The 25,559-nt window shown below is 36.5% G+C and overlaps 1 protein-coding gene across 2 annotated transcripts in view; it reads left to right on the top strand.

Moving 5' to 3' along the window:
* Window positions 1-25,559, top strand: part of PRKDC (protein kinase, DNA-activated, catalytic subunit) — an 80,956-nt gene that overhangs the window by 12,076 nt on the left and 43,321 nt on the right. For both annotated transcript variants that reach the window (XM_083871145.1, XM_083871146.1), the window contains 28 exons: window positions 243-380; window positions 686-835; window positions 1,284-1,399; window positions 2,044-2,203; window positions 3,319-3,405; window positions 3,775-3,894; window positions 4,259-4,418; window positions 4,850-4,956; window positions 6,770-6,860; window positions 8,116-8,279; window positions 8,914-9,066; window positions 10,271-10,378; window positions 11,155-11,381; window positions 11,807-11,901; window positions 12,838-12,937; window positions 13,875-14,008; window positions 14,510-14,764; window positions 15,101-15,327; window positions 16,010-16,218; window positions 16,342-16,474; window positions 17,535-17,675; window positions 17,836-18,039; window positions 19,441-19,630; window positions 20,578-20,678; window positions 21,654-21,821; window positions 22,128-22,255; window positions 23,239-23,446; window positions 24,452-24,630. In XM_083871145.1, the coding sequence (XP_083727271.1) occupies window positions 243-380; window positions 686-835; window positions 1,284-1,399; window positions 2,044-2,203; window positions 3,319-3,405; window positions 3,775-3,894; window positions 4,259-4,418; window positions 4,850-4,956; window positions 6,770-6,860; window positions 8,116-8,279; window positions 8,914-9,066; window positions 10,271-10,378; window positions 11,155-11,381; window positions 11,807-11,901; window positions 12,838-12,937; window positions 13,875-14,008; window positions 14,510-14,764; window positions 15,101-15,327; window positions 16,010-16,218; window positions 16,342-16,474; window positions 17,535-17,675; window positions 17,836-18,039; window positions 19,441-19,630; window positions 20,578-20,678; window positions 21,654-21,821; window positions 22,128-22,255; window positions 23,239-23,446; window positions 24,452-24,630 (4,253 nt within the window). The remainder of the gene's footprint in view (window positions 1-242; window positions 381-685; window positions 836-1,283; window positions 1,400-2,043; window positions 2,204-3,318; window positions 3,406-3,774; window positions 3,895-4,258; window positions 4,419-4,849; window positions 4,957-6,769; window positions 6,861-8,115; window positions 8,280-8,913; window positions 9,067-10,270; window positions 10,379-11,154; window positions 11,382-11,806; window positions 11,902-12,837; window positions 12,938-13,874; window positions 14,009-14,509; window positions 14,765-15,100; window positions 15,328-16,009; window positions 16,219-16,341; window positions 16,475-17,534; window positions 17,676-17,835; window positions 18,040-19,440; window positions 19,631-20,577; window positions 20,679-21,653; window positions 21,822-22,127; window positions 22,256-23,238; window positions 23,447-24,451; window positions 24,631-25,559) is intronic.

Below are 25,559 nucleotides of genomic sequence, written 5' to 3'. Positions count from 1 at the left end.
CAAACCCCTACTTTCAAGGAAGTGGCTGGACATTGCCTGCTGATGGGAAGTAGAAAATAAATCTTTTTTCATCTTTTGCTACTAAACTACTTCTATCTTGACCCATGAGCTTTTTCCATCTTATTTTCCGCTTCCCAATCCTGGTGAGGAGGAGAGTGGTAGAATGGCCTGATGGGTACCTGCCGTGTACCCAGGGTCAAACCACCAGAGCAACGTGTCTGACAAATATTGTGTCCCTTCAGGATTTTTTTGGAAAAGAAACTTCTGGATCAGAAGAAGCTTTTGAAGCTGGAGAAATTGGGACACGAAGATCAAAAGTACCAACTTATAAGGACTATCTGTACCTCTTTAGAAGTCTACTGAGCTGTGACACAATGAAGGTAAAGCATAGTTGACATGGAAATACAAAATGAAACAGAAAATGAAACACAATCCTGAGTCTTGTTATCTTATTGCTGCTTTTTTAACTTCTGACTTTTTCCAAGTGTCATGCTGTAGAAAGACTGTTTTCTGGTTTTGGTTTGATTTTATGGCTGGTAAATTAATTAAACAGTGATTAATTTATGCTTTCATAGCTGAGAAATATCTAAAACTGGATTCTCTGGCTCATTTAAATGTTAGTTTGTAAATTAAAGAAATAATTTTTATTTGTGTTGTGAAATATGAACTTTTTTGTCCTACAAAGGAATGTGTTTTTGAAGATGCAAACTTTCTTACTGAAAATGCACAACTGCAGTCCTTGAGTCGCGTCCTGTATGATGAACTTATAAAATCTGTGTTGAAGATTATTGAGAAATTGGACCTGACTGTTCAGAAACTGGATGTTAGTGAGCAGGTGAGACCTGAGGACCTGTCCACTAAATCCTGCTGTTGTAGGGGAACCAAAATCATATCCCTTGTTTTGTTTTCATTATGCCTAGATGGCACCCTTTAGTGTCCTTGAAGTAACATTTATCCTAGATAAAATGTTTTACTTAATATTTCTGAATGTGCATTGCAGTGGTAGGAGATGAAAACATCAGAATCAATAGAAGTTCACAGAATCTGTTATTTTAGCCTTTCTACTCTGGAATCTACTTCATTTTTCGACTGACTTTCTCCTTAGAAGCAGGCATCTCCCATTTTTCTTTTCAGTTACTGATGTGTCAACTGTTAGTCCTTCATCTGTCAGAGTACCTGGTAACAGCTAGAAAGACAGACTGTTAATGTGGCAAAAAAAAAAAGTGTAAAAGCTTTCTGTGTTGTCACAGATCCACTATTCTTTCTTCAATATTTATTTTCAGGAGGAAAATGTGGGTAACGGTGCTTTGGTTGGGCCTTCTTCTGACCCTGCTTCAAACCATCAGCCAACAAAGCCAATAGATTTTATTGCCTTTATAAATCTCGTGGAATTCTGCAGGTATTGATATGTTTTTATGTAGTTTGAAAGTTACAAAGTGGTTGGATGAAGTTTGAAGTGAATTGTGTTTAAGATGCTTGTTTCTGAGTTAGTTTGACCAATCATATTTCAAAATATCACAAGATGATTAGGAGGGGGACAGGAAGGGTTTTTCAGACACCTGGGTTTAAAGATAGATATAGAAGCTCATCAGCTCAGGTTTTTTAAAAGAGACATTCATTAGCATTCACTTTCATTATTTGTGTGTAATTGTCTTTCATTATATGTTGTAACTTCTAATATTATCCTGACCATGTATCCTAAATACTTAAGAGACTAGAGATACAGTCTTCATAAACTAGTAAGGGACATTAGGTGAAAGATACAGCATTAGTTGCCTGTGGAGGTCCAGTAATGAAATGTGATATATGAAGATGTGTGTTTGTATAAGTTTAATAATGAGATATAATAAACAAGATGAAAATCTTCCTGTGCTTGTTTCAGAAGGCAGCATGTGTTTATTCTCCATCTGTCTTTGGAGCTGCTCGGTTACAGCAATATTTCTTTTGTGTACTGAGATGAAAGTTTTTAAAAAGTAAAACACTGTGTTTGATTACTTTTTTCTTTTTTTTTTCTCCTCATGTGTTTTTTCGCATTGGTTTTAGAGAGATACTTCCAGAGAAACATGTGGAATACTTTCACCCTTGGGTATATTCCTTTGGTTATGAGCTTGTTACACATTCAACAAGACTACCTCTTATTAGTGGATTCTACAAGCTGCTCTCAGTTACAATGAAAATTGCCAAAAGGATAAAATATTTCGAGGTGAGATCTTTTACCCAGTGGAGGGGTAACTTGTTATATTAATGACTCTGCCATTCTTTATGCACAGTATTTTATTTCCTATGAAACAGTTTGTTGAAACTGTTACTGGGTTGTTTCAAATGTTCATAGGTTCCTATGGCTCCATAATTACAAGAACATTAAAAGTCAAAATTCAGACTAGACAGTTTCTGGAGACACGCCATCCATGTGTAATCATAGAATCTCCAATTTGTTAGGGTCGGAAGAGACCGCTGGAATTCATCCAGTCCAACCCCTCTCCCAAGGTACTGTCACCTAGAGCAGGTGACACAGGAACTCATGGAGATGGATTTGGAATGTCTTCAGAGAGGGAGAATCCATGACCTCCCTTGGGCAGCCTATTCCAGTTCTCTTTCCAAAATCCTGAGCTGGGTGAACAGAAAGGTGGGAGGTACCCTTGCAGTGCAGGTGACATAAAAGATACTTTGGATAGAAACAATCTAACCATAAGAGCAGAGTCCTGTATGGGTTAGTTACTCAACTTCGGGAGTATAATGCTATTCCACTCACTGATTTCCACAGGGAATATGATGCCCTATTGGTGGATGCACTGTTTGTGGTATGGAAGCTATTGGGCTAAAGCACGTGGGTGTGTAGCCCTGCACAGAGCCCAGAGCTGTCCCTGCTGCTGCTGATGGCACCAAGTGAAGCACATTTGGAAACTCATTGGTGTAGATGCTTGTACTGTGCACACTTGTAAATTGTTTTCTTATTACACCAGCATTCTTGCCACATGGACATCCACTGTTTGAGAAATTTGGGTTTTTATGTTTTACTACATGAGTGGAGAAAATTAAACGGTTGAAAAGTTACTTTGTAGTCATAGCTCTTGTTTATTTGCAGTCAATATCTCTTGTTTATTTGCATAATATTTAATATTTTCCAAAAAGTTGACCCTCAGTGAACCATATTAATGTTAATTTCTAACCTTTGAAAGATCAAAGATACATTTCAAGTTTTCACTGACCCCAGTTTCATATTGGACAGTATGATGTATGTATTCTGAGTTGAACTTGTGGTTCATATGTGTACTATGTGCTTTTTAATAGCACTGACTTGTGATTTTTGTTTGGTAGGGTGTCAGTCCAAAGAGCCTCAGAAGATGTCCTGAAGAACCAGAAAAGAGCTCTTGCTTTGCACTTTTTGTAAAGTTTGGAAAAGAGGTAAGGAATTTTGCTCACTAACTTTCTTAGTCTGAATATAAACATATGTGATTCAATCAAAATTTTATAATGTGAGGCATCTTACATATACATCTTACAGTAGAAGTATTCTTGATTTTTAGAGCTGTGCAACATAGAGTTTTAGGATTTTTTTCTATCTGTTTTTTACTTAATGTCAGAAGAGGTATATTGGTCACCAGTTCAAATACAATTAAGAAATAACAGTAAAAATACTTCTGGTAACTGTCTTCAGGTGAATGAGATTCCAGTATTAGTTATGGCTTGTTTATTTTACATGGGTATTGATACAGTTAAGTAAAGAATTCAAAAGGTTTATGTTCGTTCTCGATCTGTTTATCTGAATTTTAGGTTGCAGCAAAAATGAAACAGTATAAAGATGAGTTATTGGCCTCTTGTCTGATTTTTTTGCTCTCTTTACCACATGACATCATCATGCTTGATATCAAAGCATATATTCCTGCACTGCAGGTGAGTCAAGGTGATGTACAGCTAACAGGTTTTTTCCCTAAGATATGTACAAATATTCTATAGCAAAGTATTAACGTAACTATTAAGCTCTCTACAGTCTTCAGTGAGGTAGAATACAAATTACATGACTCTTTGGACAAAAAATAAATTGTTGGAATTTACTTTTGCACTAAGCAGACTCTCTTAGGGCCTGTGTTGCACTATAAACATATATCCTGTGCTGATCTTGAGTGAGATGCTAAACAGAAAAAAACTTATTGCAAAGGGAAATGTACACCAAGTGCTTTTACATTTGTCTCTTTTACCATTAACTAACACTAGTCGATTAATGTGAAAAGCTGACAGTTTTGTATTTGACACTTAGAATGCATTTAAGTTGGGCCTTAGCTGTACCCCAATGGCTGATCTGGGCCTGGATGCTTTGGAAGAGTGGTCAGCTCACATCCCCAGACATATGATGCAACCCTGTTACAAGGATGTCTTGCCTCTTCTTGATGGTTATTTGAAAAGCTCTACATCTACAGGTACTTACATGCAAAAAATTGCTAGTCTTAAGGAAGAGGAAAATAATTTTTTTATAAAGATGTGGACATGACATAGCTTTTATTTATATTGTGCACTTTCTGTGTTTGGAACAACATAACTTCCCTTACAGCCCAAAATGCACTTTTTTCTTAAATTAGGATTTATTTGCCTCTGCTGAACAACCAGTAAACATTGCCATTTTATTCATTACTTCTGTGTGATATGTCCTTTTTTTGCTTAAATTAGCTTAGTTTTACTAAAAGATTTATTTTTTCTTAATAAAAATTTTAAACAAAAGGAAAGTTGTCACATTTTGAAAACAAAAATGGGCAAAACAAGAGTGGGGTTTTTCTTAATGAAACTATGAGTAGGTGCTTGAGATGCTGGTACAATAAACTGGTGTTAATATGTTGGGTTTTTTGTTCGTCAGTTGAATCCCAGAATAACTGGGAAGTAAGGAAACTTTCTCAAGCAGCCCAAAAAGGACGTCATAAAGTTGTGATACAGCGTATAAGAAAAGCAAAGACATTTTCAGGGGTAAGAACCCTCTTTCTTTTTAGAGTTAAATGCTAATCCTTTCTTCCCACTGCTTCTTTTCCTTTCTTGCATGCATACTTTTTTTTTATGAGGGCTAGTTCTACCTCAGATGAGTTTAATGAATTCCATTGTACAGTGTGGCTCAAGAAGCTATTACATCAGCACAGCTGGAATGATGTCATATTCCAGGGTGAGGATGGATGTTAAGCAGGGAAGAGGGACTGAAGAAATCCTGTAAGTCACTATCACTGCTAGACTGATACATTATGGCAACAAAAATTTAACTCCAACACCCAAAATCAAGTTCCAGCTTAGCAGCTTTGCAGTATGCAGTATGATTTTGTGAATTTTTAAGCATTTGAGGGATTTTTAATTGTCTTGTGGATAGGCTTGCAGTCTTTAGAGGCCAAGATATGTATTACTTTGTCCAGTGGCTTCTCAAATGTAAGTATAGTTTTATTTGTATATTCCAGTATACAAACTAACTTGGACTAAACCTCTTTTTAGGTGTGACGTTATTAGTTACTCCTATAGATAGAACTCTTTCCAATCTGGTTGTCTTTAAACATGATGCTCTTGGAGTGAGTCCAGTGGAAAGCTACAAAGATGGTTAGAGCACTGGAGCATCTCATATGAGGAAAGGCTAAGGGATCTCAGCCTGTTTAACCTGGACAAGTGAAGACTGAGAGGAGACCTCATCAATATCTATCAGTATCTGAAGGGAGGGTGCCAAGAGGATGGGGCCAGGATCTTCTAAGTGGTGCCAAGCTATAGAACAAGAGGCAGTGGGCAGAAACTGATGCTCAGGAAGTTCCATCTAATACGAGGAAGAACTTCTTTACTGTGCAGCGACTGATCACTGGGACAGATTTCTCAGAGAAGTTATGGAGTCTCCCTCACTGGAGATATTCCACAACTGTCTGGATGCAATCCTGTGCCTGTGCTCTAGGATGACCCTCCTTGAGAAGGCAGGTTGAACCAGATGACCATCAGCAGCTCCTTACAACCTTGATGATTCTATGATTCTGTGAAACAAAACGAGTTAATTTTATGTCCCATACAGGCTGCTTCTGAAAATGAGTTTCCTGAGAGAAGCACTGTTTAGTCTGGCACCTTATTGCTCTTTACAACTAACTGAAAGGAGGTTGTACCCAGGTGGGGGTCAGTCCCCCAGGTAACAAGTGACAGGACAAGAGCAAGTGGCCTCAGGTTGTGCCAGAGGAGGTTTAGATTGGATATTTGGAAAAATATCTTAGTGAAAGAGGTTGTCAAGCATTGGAACAGACTGCACAGGTAAGTGGTAGAATCACCATCCGTGGAGTGTTCAAAAACATGTGGGTGTGGCACTTGAGGACATGGTTTAGTGATGAGCATGGCAGTGCTGGGTTAATGGTTGGACTTGATGAATTTAGAGGTCTTTTCTAATCTAAGCCATCTCATGATTCTGTAGAGGTACAGGGTCTAAACTTCAAGTTCTGTAATTAAAGCAAATGAAAAGAGCAAATTTGTTTCTGCTTTTTACACTGTTGTGTCATTCTGTAGATATGAGTTATCTGTGACAATAAAATTTTACTTGAGAAATGGTAATTGAAAGCTCACAGAATGCAATGAAAATGCTTCCCAGTCTTGCTCTCTTTTGTTTACTAAACAAAAGCTCATTTGTTTGATGCAATTCTTCTCCTCGTGGTTTCATTTTACCTTCTTCATCTGTATTTAATAAGAGCCATAAGGCCTTCATTTACTCTGTAAACTGAATTACTTCTGTATAGAAGTAACTGCTCTTTCACTAATATTAATCTGTTGAATTATTTAGGATAATAGTCCCTCCTTGGAAGCAGTAAGGACTAGAGTGGCACACCTTCTTGGATCTTTGGGAGGGCAGATTAATCACAACTTAATTACAGGTAAGCTGTGGAAAATATTTGTATGTCTCTGCTGTCTCTCTTGAAGTACATTTCATTAAGACCTCAGCATCACTTTCATATACCTGTCTTTTGTTGCTGTCATTTAAACAAAACTACTTTTATTCAGTTCTGGAGTTTAATAGAGCAAAAGTAATCAGCTTAATATGGAGTGGGGAAAGTGTTTAGGGAACATACAGTTGAAAGAAAAAACTATACATCCGAGTATAGGGTTTTATTTATCCCACTCTTCACCCTCTGACTGCAGATTTTAAAACTGCCCCAGTTTGTAGCTACTTAGTACTTATTTCTACCTCTACTACAGTTCTCAGTATTTAAGAACTGCAGTCATGAATTGTGTAAATCTCAGCATGCTTACTCTGTCACTTGTGAGTTTAAGGTACATCATGCCTTTAGTACATGTGGGTAGTAAAGTTCCATTTGGGTGCTCCTTAAAAAAAAGACAACATTTTCTCCCTTTCTCTATCCAGTCCATAAACAAGCTTTAAAATTTAAATGTTAAATATCATACAGTCTTATAAAAATGGAAAAAAACAGTGTAAATTGTGTAAGACCATGAGATTCAAGGGATAAATTCAACACAAAATTTAGTTAAACTAAAAATTAATGTAGTATTGTGCATTTTTCCCCTTTCTTTGCATACTTATGTTTGTTTTTTCTGCCTTTACAATCAATTTTCTTTCTGCCAAGTACTTCTCTGTTACTTACTCAAAAATACTGGGGGAAAGTAGCCTTATTCTCTGGAAATTAAATACAAAGTGTGGTCAGATTCTGTTAACCAAATTGACAAATATGGGAATATAGGGAGAGAAGGAAGTAAATATGCCAGTTTTCCTTGGAGGAGATAGCTATAAATGGCTGTAAATGTAGTCATTTTCTGTGCAGTTGCAGGAGTCAGTATGTTGGATCTTCTTGTCTGATTGACCTTCAAGAATATTCTGTGACATTAGAAGACGAATGCATTATGTTGCATGTCTTACAGAAGTATTTTAAATCAAGTGTGATTCAATGTCTTCTGGATTGATTTGTCTCCAAACTTAACCCGTATTGAAACTGGAGACTGCTGCAATGCTCACCTGAAACACTGGCTACTGTTTTTTCAGTAATTTATGAAGCATTAACATTGCATGGCAATCTAATTGAAGTTGGAAGATTACAGATTTTTTTAACTGAACTAAGTAAATACTTGCTCTGTGTATATTGTATTAAGCTTGTTTTCATCTTCCAAATGCATCAGCTACCTCTGCAGAAGAGATGATGAAGAAATGTGTATCCTGGGACACTGAGAAGCGCCTGAGCTTTGCTGTACCATTTGCAGATATGAAGCCTGTCATCTACTTGGACTTATTTTTGCCTCATGTGACTGAACTAGCTCTTTCTGCAAGTGACAGGCAAACAAAAGTATTAATTTTTTTCTACATCTTGTTTTGTGCTAGCTGATAAAATTGCATAAAATGTCTTTCTTGTTACTACAGATCTGTTTTAATGAGTTCATAGGTAGTAATGTGCTTCTTTGGTGCCCTTTCATGATTACATTGTTCCACGTGTTTAGAAGCTGAAGAGCAGAAGTTGCTGTAAGCTCTGTCAGACAGCATTGTGCTTGATATAACATAAAAATGATTATTTTAAACAAGTGGATCTTTTTAAACACGTTGTCTGGCCTCCTTCTCATGCCCAGCCTATGAACTTGTGGGCTCCGTCCAGCAGAGCACTTAAGCAAATATTTTGGTACTCTTCTGGATTGGGATGTTGATACCCAAAGAGAGTCTAAAACACTATGGGTGACTTATCTGATGATGAACTTTCTCCTGCTCATACTTGACTGCCCATGATAGAGACTAAAACATTAGGAAAAAGGCCAGTTAGAATGTGTGTAAATTATTTCCATGGTCATGATCTGTTCCTAGAATGGCGATTTAGCATTGGTGTGATTTCTCAAGTACACCCTTTTGTGTGACTCATTCTCTCCTGCCCACAATTTTGTCTTCTCTGTGAAAGTAATGGATGCATAACCAAAAGGATCCTTAAATTTCAGGTTGCAGCATGTGAGCTTCTACATGGCATAGTCACATATATGTTGGGGAAAGCCTCTCAGATGCCAGAAGGACATCAGGGTCCCCCACCTATGTACCATTTACATAAACGAATATTTCCAGTACTGCTTCGTCTCGCTTGTGACATAGACCAGGTAAGCAGATTTATTTATATGAATTATAGCTCGTCAGAGACCTTTAAATGTGGGAATTAATGAATAGTTTTATTCAGAAGTTTTCCTAACATGTTGATTTGGGGTTTTCTTCCCAGGTGAAGGATATTTTATATATGAAATTCTGTTCTAGGGATGGATCATCCAGATTTTGGGAGTAGGGTCAAAACCTGTTCAAATACTGCTTTCAAATATTTCCATGATGCAGTGTAATTCAGAGTACCTCAGAGGAATGTACATGAGAGATTCAGGTTTCTTGGTTTATTCAGTGAGTTTGTGGTAGTAACCCTCTTTATTACAATATTTAATTTCTGTAGTCTTTCAGTAATAAGTTAATTGGAGGTGAAGTTCATTATTTTGATACTGAGTGTGTGCAAAGCTACAATCATAGGAAAAACATTTGGGAGAGAATTTGTAGCTCCCTCTTTGATACCTACAGATGATATATTTCATTCAAACATTTGAACTTGATATTTCTCCTTTGCACAAAACAGAGCAGACACACAGGTTCATCTCCACCAGTTTTTTGTGCCTTTTGAGACTGCTATTTGGACCTTGGCATCCATATCTATTTTTGAATCAAAGGGATTTTGTGTCCTGTTAAAATAGATAGGAAGCTGTCTATTTTAGGACAGTTTAGGTGAAACCTCTTTTGCTAATTGTGTAGCTGAACATAAACCATAGGTAAATGATGTCTGGATTGTCCAAGCCACAGGCACTGCACTTGAAGCAGGTGTATATGCATCAGTAAGTGTATTTATGCTATAATATGACAGTATTAAATCAGGTTGATTTACAGGTAGAATTGTTGAAATCCAGGAAGTTAGATTAATGGTAAAGATAAATTTTTAGATCTAATTATGGATTAAGAAACAAACATCCCTGTTTCCCTGACTGTGTATTGGCACATCAGTCTGGGGCATACAATGTTCTTTGTCTCAAAGGACTATTACTGAAATTAAGCTTGGAGGTCATTGAGACTAGCTGAATAGAAAGCATCTAACCCATTTTAATTGTCTGGGCTTTTTTGATCCTTGATATGGGAATGTGATATGAAATTGGTTATTCATTTTGTAGACCCTTTTTCAGAGTACTGTTTTTTATTCCTACATATCAATAGCAAAGAAATAGAAAAGCATAGAAATATATTGATCCTAGAAATGCAGTTAATGTTTGCTGTTTTCAGGTAGCAAGACAGTTGTATGAGCCTTTAGTCATGCAACTCATTCACTGGTTTACCAACAACAAAAAATTTGAGAGTCAAGATACAGTGGCATTTCTGGAAGCTATCCTGGTAGGTCATAAGTCTTTCCTCTCTTTTCTCTGTGCTATGTGACTTTATTTTTAACTAGCATCATTTTAGTGCTGAAGCAACCAGGAGCACATGAACAGATAGAATGGCTCCTTAACTATTTGAAAGAAAGAAAATGGTCAGATTTTTAATTCATTTTCTAATAACCATTTCATATTTCTTAACTGAGATTTTGATGATGGATTTATCTTTCTTTGGCATTCTCAAAATGTAGGTATATCATCTTGAGATAAATGAAATGCTCTTTATCATCAGTGTGATCTAGGAACAACTGAAGCACATTCACCATCCCACTGAATGCCTTTGTTGTGTGCTTAATTTTTCTCTAGCCATCTTTGCCTTCACCAGGTGCAAAAATTTTGGATTTAAAACTAGCTTTTGCACTGAACAGAAGTGGTTGGAGGCAAGGTATGTCAAGAGGACTGAAGTACATTTTTTTTAATGAAAGTCATTGTTGTCACACCACTTCTTACACAGAAGAAAAACACCCATCAGAAAATGGGCAAGATTCAGACACTGATATCTGGGACAGGAATAGAAATCCAAATCTTTGAGCTGTAATTCACCACTGTGAGGTCTGAAAGTTCTGCCCTTCCCTTGGACAGTAGCAATTTTGAACTTTGTTAATTTCTGGTAAACTGTGAGTACAGTTTTTTTTATTTGCAAATAATGCAATGTAGATGAGCTGCTATAATACTGCACGGAGAAGATGGCAGGGGTTTTTCTTCCTGAGATGAAATAACCTTGTGTAATTTCAGAGTGGCATAGTGGATCCAGTTGACAGCACTTTGAGAGATTTCTGTGGTCAGTGCATACGAGAATTTTTGAAATGGTCAATCAAGCAGACAACACCGAGACAGCAGGAGGAAAGCCCAGCAAACACCAAGTCTCTTTTTAAACGGTTGTACAGTCTTGCTCTTCACCCCAGTGCTTTCAAGAGGCTGGGTGCAGCACTTGCTTTTAACAGTATCTACAGAGAATTTAGGTAAGCAGGCAGAGCTTGAAACAGTAACTGACTTGGCCTAAAGGTTCAGTGAGATAAAAAGAGTTAACTGGATAGCTCAAATAGTCCTTCACTGACACTCATTCTATTTATGTATATGATCGCTGTAAAATTCAGTTACTCAGCTTATTTTTAATAATAATTGTGCTGTTTGGACCTTTGTCTGTGTGAAATATGTAAAAATATTTTTTTATCACAAGTTTATAAGAAGTTTTTTATGCCTTTTCAGGATGCTCAGCAAATTTCACTGCTGTTTTTTAAACTGGCTTAGATGTACATTTTTTGTGCAAATATTTTTTTGTAGACTATCTCTGCAGTATTTAATTTGGTGGTTTTTAATTAGGATTTTACATTTAGTGCTTCTTCTACTTACGTTTCTCATGAATTTTTTTCCTGTTTTTTTAAAGGGAAGAAAATTCTCTGGTGGAGCAGTTTGTATTTGAAGCACTAGTTGTTTTTCTGGAAAGCCTGGCTTTAGCCCATACAGATGAGAAGTCATTAGGTGAGATATAATTAATTAACCATGGAATGAAGAAAAAAGTTACTTTGTTGAATCTTGGGTTAAAAAAGAAAAACTATAACTGTAAAAAAATTACATTTGCTTACTTTTTCAACAAAGGAAGAATTATTTTTCATTATCACTAGAGAGGACATTCGACATCTAATTAGGAACTCTTTGAATCAACTCCTTGCAGTGTATAAAGGTGGAATATTTTGAGCCCAGGGGAAAGAACCTTTTCATATTTATGATGATTTACAGTTTTGTAATAACACCAAAAAGGCTGGTGCCGCTTTGGATTTGAGTTGTGGTTTTGCAGTTACGTGGTATAAAAAAAAATGTAATTTGATGAGAATCAGTCTATTCTCATATAAGAAACAAAATTGTCATTTCAATATATTCTGTGGAACGTTTCCACTATTTTGTGATACCTTTTCATCATGGTCTTGTCATTCATTACAACAGTATGTAGTTGTGTGAAGAATCTGTGACCTCTTTGTACTAATGATTGTTCAGTAAATCTACTTTTCTCTCTTCTTTCTTCCATGCTCTTTCATCAATTAATGGTAATTAGAACATAAAGCCAAAAGTTGGCATAACATAACTTAATTTCTTTCAGAGGGAGAGTTCAGGATATGGTAGAAGTGTCCCTAGAAGAATTACTCACATGGGAAAATTTTACAGTTTCTCTAAGCATGATCACAGAAAGTAGAATACACAGTTTTATACCAAAGGCCTTAGGCTTGGGTCAGGACAAGCTGGCCTGTCTGATGTTTTGTGATTTTGTTCTGCACCTTAGAAAAATTTACTGTAGAATCACAGAGTAGTGGGGCTGGTAGACCTTATCATCTGTATAAGTCTCTTGCACCATATCTACAGCGCTATCTCAATCAAATTACTGGCATTTTTTTAGAGATGTCAATTCTCTCTCTCCAACAGGAACTGCCCAGCAGTGCTGTGATGCTGTAAATCACCTGAAGCGCATAATCAAGCATAAAGCACCTTCTCTGAACAAGGAAGGCAAACGGCGGGTACCACGGTCAGCTATTTGCAGTTATTTTCAAACTGCATTTTAACAAACGTTATCAGTAGTTCCATTAAATAAATGCTTGGGATTCTGAAAGGATTTCATCCGATGACAGTAGCTGATACAGACCTCCTGATGTGTCTGTTGAACCACTGGTGGGAAAACACTGGACATAATACGAGAGGAGCATGATTTTTTATTGCAGCATGGTGAAGTTTAGTTTAGCAAGAAGAGGCAGAAGAGAAGAGCATGTTTCCCTCACAGCAGTATATATAATAACATTACCACTGGTAGTACAAAGCACTTGGAGGAAACTCCTCCAAAGCCTTTATTACTGTTGTTAAATGTCACCAGGAGCAGGACAGGCTGCAACAGGATGATCAGCAATTAAAGAAGGGAAGCAAAAAAGGTAAAAGAAGCAAAAATGGATTCAGTGTCAGGGTAGATGAAGCTCTGAGTCACATGGCTGACCCTTATTTGAACAGGAGGTTGGACTAGAGACCTCCTTAGTTCCCTTTTTACCCAAATTATCATGTGATCTTAAGGAAACTGGCAAGTGGAGTTTAGATTTGGTTCACTGATGTGGCATTTGATAAGTTATGAGACTGGATAATTATGGGGATGGAGAAAAAATTGCAACCTTATTTAAATTTTAATCCCCATTTTTCTTTTTGAGTTCACAAAGAAAAGGGAAGATACCTGCTTCTGCATTTAAAATTATTTTCCACACGGACTATGGTTTGGGGATCCCAGGTAGAATGAGGAGAAGGGAAAACAGTGAAGAACTGAAGAAGGGAAGAACTCTTTCTTGTAGTGCAGATGGGTTGTAGTTAGATAGATAAAAGGAATTCATAGTGCTCATGGAACATTTTGATTTTTTTCAACTGAAAGACTATTGCTTCTTGGTAGATGTCAAGAGGACTGTTAATCCCTAATATTTTTTGTGCAGGGGATTCCCAGCTACTAAATCTGTGTGTCTTCAGGACATTGTCATGTGGCTCTTAGTGCAGTGTGGACGACCTCAGACAGAGTGCCGGCATAAAGCCATGGAACTTTTCTATGAATTTGTTCCTTTATTACCAGGTATTTTAAGTCACAGTGCACTATTATCTTTGCTTCCTATATTCTGTGCATGCTTTCCCTCTGTGTTTTCTATGCAAGGTAGTAATTACAAGTAAATATCTGTTCACTCAGCATTGTTAAATAGAAACTGAGTTGTTGCTTGTGTTGCAAATTGGGTACTGTGAGAATCTCCGGGTTTGAGGGATGTTTTTGGGCATAGAAGAGGCTTTTTTTGCAGACTTACTTCCAGGCCCAAAACTGCTGTTGTGTATCCAGCTAAAAAAAAGCAAAATTTGTTGGTGGAGATCTGTGGATGTCTTAAAAATTGGCTTCTTCTTTATGGAAGGAAGAGAAATGTGGGAATTTTAGGAATGTGGTCAAAGCTAAACCAGAACCAATGCCTTCTTTGCTAGAAGATGTGGTTTAAATCGTGAAGTTGTTGGTTCATTTGCCTCTAGCTCCTTGCTAGTTTGGGATATGTTTTTCCTAGAAAATTTATATTTCTGTTTCTGTTTCTGTCAGGAAACAAGTCTCCATCTTCTTGGCTGGCTGATACTCTGAAAGGCAGGGGTGTTTCTTTCCTCATTAACAAATTTGAAGGAGGTGGCACCGATGCTAAAATTCCATCTGGGATCCATTCCCAGCCAACTCTCCGTGGCATGCAGGAACCCTTCAGTTTACAGGCTGTCATACAGTGGATGGACATGTTCTTAGCAGCACTGGATTGCTACAATACATTCTTTGAGCTGCAGATGATCAAACCTAATAAAATACTATGTGAGTGATTAACTGTTGCATTAGGTTTATTCGTGTGTGTTACACAAAGCCCACCCAAGATGAGCTCTTAACTTGGAATTTAATGTTGAATAGATGGTTTTACAAAGTCTCACAAAGTCTTCTAAGTGATCACTAAGTACAACCCTGTCCTGCTGTTCTGTTCTTCTGCCCAGAATGGTAATATTTAGAACTGGCATAGAGCTTTCAGAAAACATTGGTGTGAGATATGCCTCTTTTTGTTTGTCTTATCAGTTTGACTGTTTTCTTCCAAGCATGAAACAACATATTTTTTAATAGAGAGCTGCTGTATCATTTCAACTCTCTAATTCTTTCTAGGTGTAAATGAAGGTTCCATGTTCTTGGAAGCTGTGCAGTTCTTCCTTGACACTATTGCTTTGCATGATATCCACGCAGCAGAGCAGTGCTTTGATTGCAGTTCAAAAGGCAGCATGTTCAGCCCTCAGGAAAGGGACATGTACAACTACAGCAAGTGTACCATTATTGTCCGGATCATGGAGTTTGTCACCATTATCCTGGAAATGTGCCAGCAGGATTTCTGGAAGGTAGGCTCTGAGATCTGTAGTGGATAAAAGATACAAATTTTATATGTAGTTAAATATACATGTTCTGTATATGGAGTACTTGCAGTGAGTGTTTCCTGTATGATTCCTGATGTCATTAAATGTGTGGTGATGGTAGCTGCTTAAAAGGCAGAAAGAATTGACACAATATGCCTTTCTTGAGTTCAGTATAGATATTCAGGTCTCTCTGTTTGCTATTGCCTATTTGTCTCTCTATTGGTCTCTCTATTTGATGCAATATAAGCCATATTTAACTATATAAAGTACAATACTTGTGAGTCTATTAGGAAGTTTACACTGCCAGGTTTAGTTCTGAGACTAATTGTCTCATCAGGAAATCTCTGATAGTGTGTACAGAGATGTACAACATCAAGATTTACAGATGTATAGTCAAGACTGAAACAGGTCTATGTGCTTTAAAAGATCCAACTTGCCATTTGCTGGGATAGCATATATCCTATGTCTGTATTTATAGATTCCTAATTTCTGTGCATTAACATAAATGATTGAAAGTTAGGCATTTCAGTAGAGAAAATCAGCAAGAATAGTTAGTGTTTCATGTTTGGCTTCATTTGAGATAGGATTAATGGTAAGTTATGAAAAATTAAATAGAGAAATCTAAATGAATTTTTCAATTTTTTATGTTTATTTTTTTTCTTTCTAGGAGCTTGAGAAGGCACTGCTAAATGCAAGCTTTATAGAGCTTGTGGTGATGACAGTGTGTGATCCATCACACGTAGGCTTTAACACAGCTGATGTGCAAGTCATGAAAAACCTCCCAGATATCTCAGTAAGACTCATGAAAGCTCTGATGAAATCTCCCTATCAGGAATTCTTGAAACTGTGCATAAAGAAAAGAATCACACTGCAGAGGTGAGTAGGTTACTGGGAAGCATGAGTCCAGAACAAACCCTCACCGTGAGAAATGGAAAGTATATAATGTTGTCTATGGATGCACTAATAAATGTAACATTATTGCTTCTCTTTCCTCTCTAGCCTTGAGGACCTTTGTTCTGTTGATCTGTTTAATTCAGAAGCACGTTTGGATCAAGTTAGGTATAGTGCTGTCTTTTCTGCCTGCAAGCAACTCCAGAAATCTGGCCTGCTTCAGTCTGTGCTTCACGGTCAGGTAATTGTTAATACAGAAAATAATAGTGAATATTTGTACATTGTAAAGAGCTTTTCCTCTGTAAAACACCAGATAAAAACAGAGAGCAGATCAGATGAAGTTGTTTAAAATGAGATCAACAGTGAAGAGCTAGTGTTGAATGGGATCAAAATTAAATGTTTTATGGTTATTCTACAAATCTGAGTAGCACAATACTGAGGCTTGAACAACCTTTATAATTATGTTCGTCTTTCTCTGGTTGGGTCCAGACACTGGAAATCAGAATGTAGATTCTGTAACTTTATTCAAGTGAGCTTCACAAGACTGAAAGCTCAAAAAAATTATGATTAACTATCCTATAAAGGAGACATTTTTTAAACAACTTTTACACAGAGACCATTCAAAGTGATGAGGAAAATTAGAAAAGGAACTTTTCCTGGCTGATCAGAAGTAATATAGTGGGTCTGAGTTGCAGGTAAACAGGATAGAGACCTCTGAAGTATGAGGATGTAGACTATATTACTCAAATTCCTTCCACAAAGTTTCTGACTGTAGTAAATCTCTACTTTGGGCAATTGAAGGAACAGGTTATGCAACCTGTTACTCAGCCACAAAGACTGAGAATTTGTGAATAAGGCTATAACAAGGCTGAGCAAAGCTAACAAGTAACAAAATATTTCATTTCTGTGTGCTATCCATTCTCTATCAATAAAATCTAAACCTGTGGTTGTAGTATATAATCAAGGAGCCGCATGGTTTACCTTTTGTGTCCCACCTATCCTGACTTAGCTATTCATTTTACTTCTGTAGTTAAGTAAACCTGAAAAAAGGTGGGTGGAGGAGGATCAGACTATTTGGAACATTTTCAAGTTACTTTTAATTTGTTCTGAACTTTGTACACCAGAGGGTTGTCTTATTTAAAATCTCGTCCCTGAGTTTGAAAGGTGTCTTCTTATGGTATATTTGCATTGCTTTGTAAAGAAATTATCTGGAGTTCAAGTGTTTTGATTAACTATACAGATGGATTGGATTGAATTTTTTCACATTTTATTGATTGTCACTTCTTTGTCGGTTTCCATAGGCAGTTGGCTCCAAGCTTCTTTCAGTTGTTTATAAAGGCATTGCACCTGGGGGTGAAAGGATCTCTCTTCCATCCTTAGACATCAGCAGTAAGCGATTAGCTGATAGTCTTCTGCAGTTGGCCTTTGCTATGGATGAGCAGGTAGTATGTGGTTCTCCAGTTACAATCCTTAAAATAAAATAAACAAAAGAAAAAAGTTGGGGGTGAGAGCTTTAAAAAAAATCATGTGGTTTTTAAAGAAATTTCTAAGTGAAATGTGATGTCTGTGAAATAACTCTTGTCTCTATACCTTGATTTTCAGTGTGAGGAGCTAGTAAGTCTGCTGTTGAACACGGTAGTTTTATCTGTGCCACTATCAGGAGCATCCCAGAACCACCTGATGAATTTCTCACATGGACAGTATTTCTACAGCCTGTTCTCAGAAACCATCAATCAACAGCTCCTGAAAAACCTGGATGTGATCATAGTCCGTCTTATGGAATCATCTGTCAGCAACCCTCAAATGGTATTAGCCTTACTCTTTAAAAGGACAAAGTCAAAAGGGAGTATTAGAAGTAACAATTTTATTATTGTTTTTAGAAATGAAGTATACAGTAAGGTAAAAGGTGGATTGGGTTGAATTTCAGACAGCATTGCATTGATAGTTTTTGGTTTGAGTTTCAGGGAGGTTTTTTTCTTGTCTTGACCTACTGATGCTACTGTCATGGTCTCTGGCAACCTGACATTACACTGATCTCAGATCAAACTGAGTGGAAAGTGCTTACCTATTACCTATCTTGAAATATATGGATTTCAGAATGTCTTTGCATAGTACTTCAGATCAAAAAATGTCCTTTCAAAGGAGGGACCTATTTATTGTACTTTTCTTTTCATTCCAGAATGGTCCCAGAGCATGTGACTTGGATTTGTTTTGGATAAAATTAAACTGAAAACCAAACTCCAACTACTAATGGGCATTTAGTCCACAGAACCAGGGTAGAGCTAGATCAGAATATTTAGAAGAGAGACATACACACACAGCCCTTCTGAGCTCAAATGAATACAAGATGCTTTGTCATGTACTCAGTCTCAGCACTGCTTGTTTGGCTCAACAGACTTCTTCCTGTTTGTCTACAGCACTTAAAGAACTCAGTGCCACGAAGGAAACTTAGAACTGAAAAGTCTTTCTTCAATGCTTCTGACAAACAGAGGGGTCAAAAAGATTAAAAGTCTGCTTTTCCTTTTGATTAAAAAGATGCTCAGCAAAGTAGAATCATCCTTTAAAAATAATTGGCTCTTTTATAATCCAGAATCTTATGCTTAGACATGCTACATCCAAGTAGTAGTTTAAAAGACTTGCAGCATCGTTTTTGGTGATACCAAAAATAGTTTAATTAAGACTGTAGAGGAATGTGTATGTTTTAATAGGCTGTTTCTGGTGATGATTATCTAGTGTTTCCTGTGCCGAGCATGCTGTAATACATTAATTCTTTTGAGTTTATCTGATAGATGATAGTGACTATTTGCTTTTGAGGAAAAAAGATTTCAAGCATACTTAGTTCATACCTGCTATGCAAGGGTTATTTTTTTTTTCAAAATGGATAAGTGAATGAGTTAGCATGTGTGGTATTTTTCAACTTCACACTAACTAAAATTATCAAGTATTGATCTTTATTCTGGATTATCATTTGTTTCTCCATATATACACAAAAGGCATTGGAAGTAAGTGCTGCAGGAGTAAATTGGAGAGATGTCTTTTTTTTTTTAAAGGGCTTGTTTTTAATTTCCTGCAGAGACCTTTATTATGCATCCCTTTGAGAGTTAAATCTAGCATTGCTTTGTGTTTATGGCTGCTCTTACCCCTGAAGCAATCTTATCATCCTTTCCTTTGGGGTGCAAGAATCTTACCTATTGCTCTTCCTTGCAGGTTGGGAGCATTTTGAATGGCATGTTAGACCAGAGCTTTCGGGACCGTGCTGTGCGCAAGCAGCAGGGAGCGAAACTGGTGACAGCTGTACTGAGAAACTGGCAGAAATTGGAGGGCTGGTGGGCCAATGGTTCATCTGCTGAGAGCAAAATGGCAGTCTTGACCCTGCTGGCAAAGGTTCTGCAGGTAGGTAGTGCTTTATAAAATTCAGGTAACCGTTCTAGTTCTGTAGGAACTACATTGTGTTTTCAAGAAATACAGTTCAAGTCAAATGTTTTATATTTGGGGAAAAAAGAAAAAAAAAAGGAAAAAAGTTGGACAGTGTTAGAATCTGGGTGTTTTTATTAGCAAAGTACAAAAAAATTTGGGGTGGGTGGAAATTACTACATATTGCTCTTCTTCCCCCCTACCTCCTTTTTTTTTTCCTTAAATTGTTCTCATGTTTTAGCTGTCTGTTGTCCTTTTGGAGAATTGGCACTAGTACAGAGAGTGAACTCTTGAGTAGCCTCTGGTAACATTCTTTGTCATGTTGGCATCCAGAAAGTCACAGTGGAGGAGTTCTACCCATATTAACAAATTGCAGAATTATTTTTATTTTAAACACTTAATTTCTGTGACATTGAGATTTTGGTCTGGTATTTTTTTTTCCTCTATTTTGAAAACATAATTATCTACTTACCATTTTGGAATTTTTGTAGGAACTTGTAAAAAGTAGTTGTACACAAATATACTCAAAGATCAACTGTTAAGCATATTTTTTTATTCTTTATAATTAATTATTTTAAACGTGAATTGTTTTAAAGGTATGTGTTAGGACACAGAATGTGAACTGTATTGCTGTATTAGCTGGCACTGAAATGACCAGTAGGAAATTTGGCTTTCTGAAGGAGATAAATATTTTTTTGAATTGAAAAGTACCCAACATTATCATTTTGTTTGTACTGTGTAGGAGCTTTTATAGTTCTTCTTTTAAAACCAAAATCACTCTGTATATGTTTTCTGTTGATTCAGTATATTTTTTTCAAATAAATAATTCTATAGCTCAAGGGCTTTTCATTATTCTTTAATACAAATCTCTTTAACTAGTTTAAAAAATCGAACTAATTTTTTTAAAAAATTTTCTGTCTTTCCAGGTAGACTCTTCAGTTTCTTTCAATACCAATCATGAAGCATTTACAGCTGTTTTTAATACCTATACCAGTCTACTTACTGATCAGAATTTGGGCTTAAATCTTAAGGTAAATTGCTCACTTCAGCTTTCTCACCCTCCCCAGATAGGAATGCTAGTTGTTCATGGAATTCTCTGTTATTTGGCTTAATTTTTATCACGGAATTCTGGGGTTTTATTCTTCTGTTCAACATCCTAAAACTTGTAAATCACCCTTTTTGTTCTTCAGACAGAAAACACTATCACAGATGCCATGCTTTCGTTTAAGGTGCTCTTTTTTTTTTTTTCCTTGCTCAGAAAAAAGGAGTGTAATTACTAGGAAAAAAAATTACCATCAGTTGCAAGTTGTCTTGAATTCCCGAGTGTTCATTTGAGAAATGACAGCTAATCAGGCTTTTAACAAGGAGTGACATTTCCTACCGGTCCAATTATGAACATTTGTCATGATTGTAACATCTATGTCTGCAAGAGTACTGATGGAGTAGTTGCTATACGCAGCTTGGTCAGGAGAGGGAGATAAAGTATTGCAGACTGAAAATGGGAGTTACAAAAGACGCTGGTTGGACTAGCATAATAAAAAAATTTTGTACTTAGCAAAGTTTTGTGTAGTTGCTTCTCAGCCAGCCTGCCTTTAATTAGGCAGAGTTTTGTACTTTCCTGTGTGTTAAAAATAAAGTTTAGGATTTTGCTTTAGCTACGAGGTGATCCATTAAATCAGTGACTTGTGCGAGAATGAATGGTTGCTTAAAAGAACAGTGAGATATTATTCATAGCCATGTCAGCCATGAGATATTAATTAGCTTTAACTCTCACTCACTCAGCAGTGACATGAGAGTTAAAAGCTGTTTCCTGATACAGCAGCTGGAAAGAAGAGCAGCTGCATAACATATTTTTATTAGTACACTGAGCCATTGAACCAGTAAGAACAGCCACTGCTGCTGTTTTGTGGTCCTATTCAGCTGGCTTCATAGTTAGGGAATAACCTATTTTTTTAGTGTGAAACTGTATCTTTTTAATGTTTGTTTTGGTTGTTTTTTTTCTTCAGGGCCAAGCAGTGATAATTCTCCCATTCTTCACTAATTTGACTGGAGAAAAGCTTAATGACCTTAAGAATGCTCTGGATCAATTTGTAGCTTTCAATTTTCCCATGAGATCTGATGAGTTTCCCAAAGGAACCTTGAAGCACAATAACTATGTAGACTGCACTAAGAAGGTCAGTATTTTTAACAAATACATAATTAGAAGCCAAAGTGAACTGTGTCTGGTAACAGTGTTTCACAGGATCTGGAATTAAAGAGAGAGATTCTTCATTCACATGAGAGATCATTCACATGAGGAGATCAGCTTTCATGTTTCTGGGTTATGTCTTTATCCAGAAATTGTATCTACAGAAGCACATTAAATAAGCACACACTTCTGTGCATCTGCTTCTGATCATTATTAAAAAGTAATTACATCATTAGATTGAAGTGATTTGATCCAGTGTGACTTTTCACATTAAATGTTGCTTCTTCTTCAGTTTTTAGATGCATTAGAATTGTCTCAGAGTCCAATGTTGTTGCAACTGATGACAGAAATCCTCTGTAGGGACCACAGACATTTCATGGAGGACTTATTTCAAGCCAGCTTCAAAAGAATTTCCAGAAGGTGGGTTTAATCCACTGGATTTTGTGCTTATTCTCATTGAATTTTTGCTGAGGCAAATGTGCTTCTTGCATTTTATTGTCCTTATAACAGTGATGATTTACACTATAAAGTTTTATGTTATAGTTTTAATTCGGATTTTGTTTGTCTTTAGATTTTCAAAGTACTTCCAAAGTGTGAACAAGTGACATCTGTTGCCAGATTACACTTCAGTGCCTGTGCACATTTGGAAAGTCTTCTGTAAATAAGCTTGTTCTCAGAGAATCCAGTTGACAATAGTGCTTATTTGTTATATATTTGCTATCCCTGTGTAACCACATGAACATTTAAGTTGATAGTACTTAAATTGACAGTGAATTAATTTGTTCAACCCCTTTGAAAAGACAACAATGCCCTTATTTAATTGAACAGTTCCAGGGTGGTAAATTGTAGGCTCAAACATGCTCTGTCCACAGGCGAAGTATTCAGTATCTCTTCCCAAACCACCATTCCAATTTTTGATGGGCTGTTGAGTAGTGACTGTTGTGCAGCGTTTAATTTCCTGGACAAAGTCACTTACCTTATGACCATACCCCATTTTTGAAATTTCAGCTTTAATAAATTTATTCAGAATAGCAGATCATCTAGTAGTGGAACGTTTGGTAGCCACAGCTCTTTTCTTCCTTTGGTTTGCCTACATCTCTCACATATACCAGATAATTTTTTTTTAGGTTGTTCAGTAAAAAGGAACTGAGAAAGTTAATGTTTGATTTAGGATTAAATTATTAAAAATAAATAAACAAGTTTGCCATCTCTTGCAGACTAAGAAGCTGAGATGGGCTTTTTTGAGAGCTGCATAATACTTTTAACCAAGATCTTGCATGTCTTGTAGGATAACCCAAGAGAGCATGAATGCAGTCAATAAAAAAACTAAATGTCCTAAGGATGTGAGACATAAGTGAAGTCTGATAAAAGATTTTTCATCTTGAGATTTCCATCTTGTTTAGGAGCACCACTGACAAACAAGTGATACTGTTGGACACTGTTCACAAAATGTTCCGAAGTGAAGAACTTCTTTCAAATAGTGCTCGTCAAGCATTTGTGGATCGGGCCCTCCTCACTCTCTTGTGGCACTGCAGCTTGGATGCACTGAGAGTATTCTTTGCCAAGATTATAGTAGAGGCTATGGATACACTTAATTCCAGGTTTACAAAGGTATGAATTACTTTTTTTTTTCCTCTATTTTTTTTTCTTAAATTTAGGGTTAGGGAAGGTCTAAGGAAATGTTGATGTTGGTATGTACATTTTGCTTAACTTTGAATAAAACCAGTTTGATTTCTAGTTTTGTATATCCTGGAACAGAAGTTTGTGCCAGTTATATAATGTGATTATTACTGATAAGCTTTTCTTTATTCCCCAACACGCTGTTACTTTGGAGTTAATGCATGTTTGCATATCTTCTGTGTATAAAAATTGAAGTTGGAATGGAAGCTCTGAAATTAGGTACATTACTTCTAGAGAAAGAAATACACCTTTAATCACTGCAAAAGTTCTTCGGCAAGGGATTAGGAACACAGATCTTCCTTTCTTTATTTACAGGCTGTCTTCCAATTTAAGAGTATAAATGATAATATAATATGATATGATATAATATCTTTTGCCAGTGGAGGTCTCTGCTCTTGCTGTAGTTCTTCAGTCCCGTGGTTTTCCTGGTGCATTTGTTCACAGGCAGCAGGACCAGCAAGATGCTGAAATCACAAAAGTTTAGTAATAGTTATTGAAACAAAATGCTAAAACTAAGATCTATGTAGAGTCACCCACACCATGTTCCTGTTGCTGTAAATGTTGGCACCAAGATGAGGTGCATAAAGAAACTCATGAGTGACACCAAGGATGATGACAGGTGTGTCTTTTACTTCCATGTGTCATGAGGCTGAGCTGTCACTTGGTACTCTGCCTATTTTCCTCCAGTATCCTTATAACAATTTAGGCCAATTATAGTTAAGAGAGCTCACAAGACAAACATGGGTCAACACATAAATAACTACTACAAGGAACTCAGAATCTGTCAGTCTTTTATTATCATTAGCTCTTTTCTCTGTTTTAGACGGTAGAAATAAGCTGAAAGCTCTCTAAGAAATTTTAAGTAACTGTGGAACTGTTTAGAAAGGACAAGAGTCAGGAAATTTTCTTTCTGAGATTCTGCTTATTTGTTTCTAGTCCAATGAATATACTTTTGATACACAAGTCACCAAGAAAATGGGGTATTACAAGCTGTTAGAGGTGATGTATGTGCGTCTTTCAAAAGAGGAAGTTTACTCCAAGGACTCTAAAATTAACCAAGCTTACCGTGGCTCCATGAGTGTAGAAGGAAATGAACTTACCAAGACACTAGTAAAGTAAGACCATTGTTTATTTTATTTACTTTATATTTCTGATTAGGTTTTGACCAGATATGCTTTTTTAAGGTCATATGAAGCAAAAGATGGGTTTATTCAAGGTTAAATATGATCTCTTCCATAGCTTTTGATTTTAAATGAAATACACAATATTGAGTTTGCATTGATAGAATTATCTGTAGTGTAAACCACAATCCCGTGTTAGGATAACCTTTGCCTCCTGCTTTTGTACTTTATTTAAAATTTGTTAAGCTTGTACATTTATTTTACCTTCTCAGTATGATTCTTGGCCTTAATTTTGTGTTTTCACAACTTTGGTTTCAGTATACTCACACTTCTATGTGGAGTATGGCTCTGTATTGCAAAATCGATATTTATATGATTGATGAGAAGATGGGATGGATTTCCATTTACGTTTCATAATACAGCAGCACACCCAGGAGAAGTAATTGGCTTGATCATCACTGCAAAGGAGACAAAAGAGAAATACTGAATATATATATATTAATTAGTATTGTTTAGTTTGTTTAATATTCAGAGAAAAAAAGATGCCTGAATTGCCATTTGTTTTGTTTTGATTTTTATTTTACAATACTATGTCCTATGAAGACTTGAAAGAATTTCTTGGCTATCATTTGCAGATCTATAATTGGATTTGTGCCAAAGACCTTTAAAAATCACATCTAAACTATTTTCTTCAGCTAATCCATAAAATACCTTAGTATGCACGTCCATTCATAATTTTTTGGCAAAGGACCATAAGAGACATTTGTGTATGCATCAAAACAAATATTTGTCTTATCTGAACATTACCTGTCATCACATTTCTGACATTAAGGACTCCTGTGTAAATATTTGGGAAAGTCTTCTTTGTCATTGCTGAATGGTTCCATTTTGGTTTCGTTTACCTGCAGGACACTTGAACAAGT

This window comes from Zosterops lateralis, assembly GCF_965231275.1.
Source record: "Zosterops lateralis genome assembly, chromosome: 1".
In the NCBI taxonomy this organism is placed as follows: domain Eukaryota; kingdom Metazoa; phylum Chordata; class Aves; order Passeriformes; family Zosteropidae; genus Zosterops; species Zosterops lateralis.
This window is presented reverse-complemented; position numbering and strand designations above follow the sequence as displayed.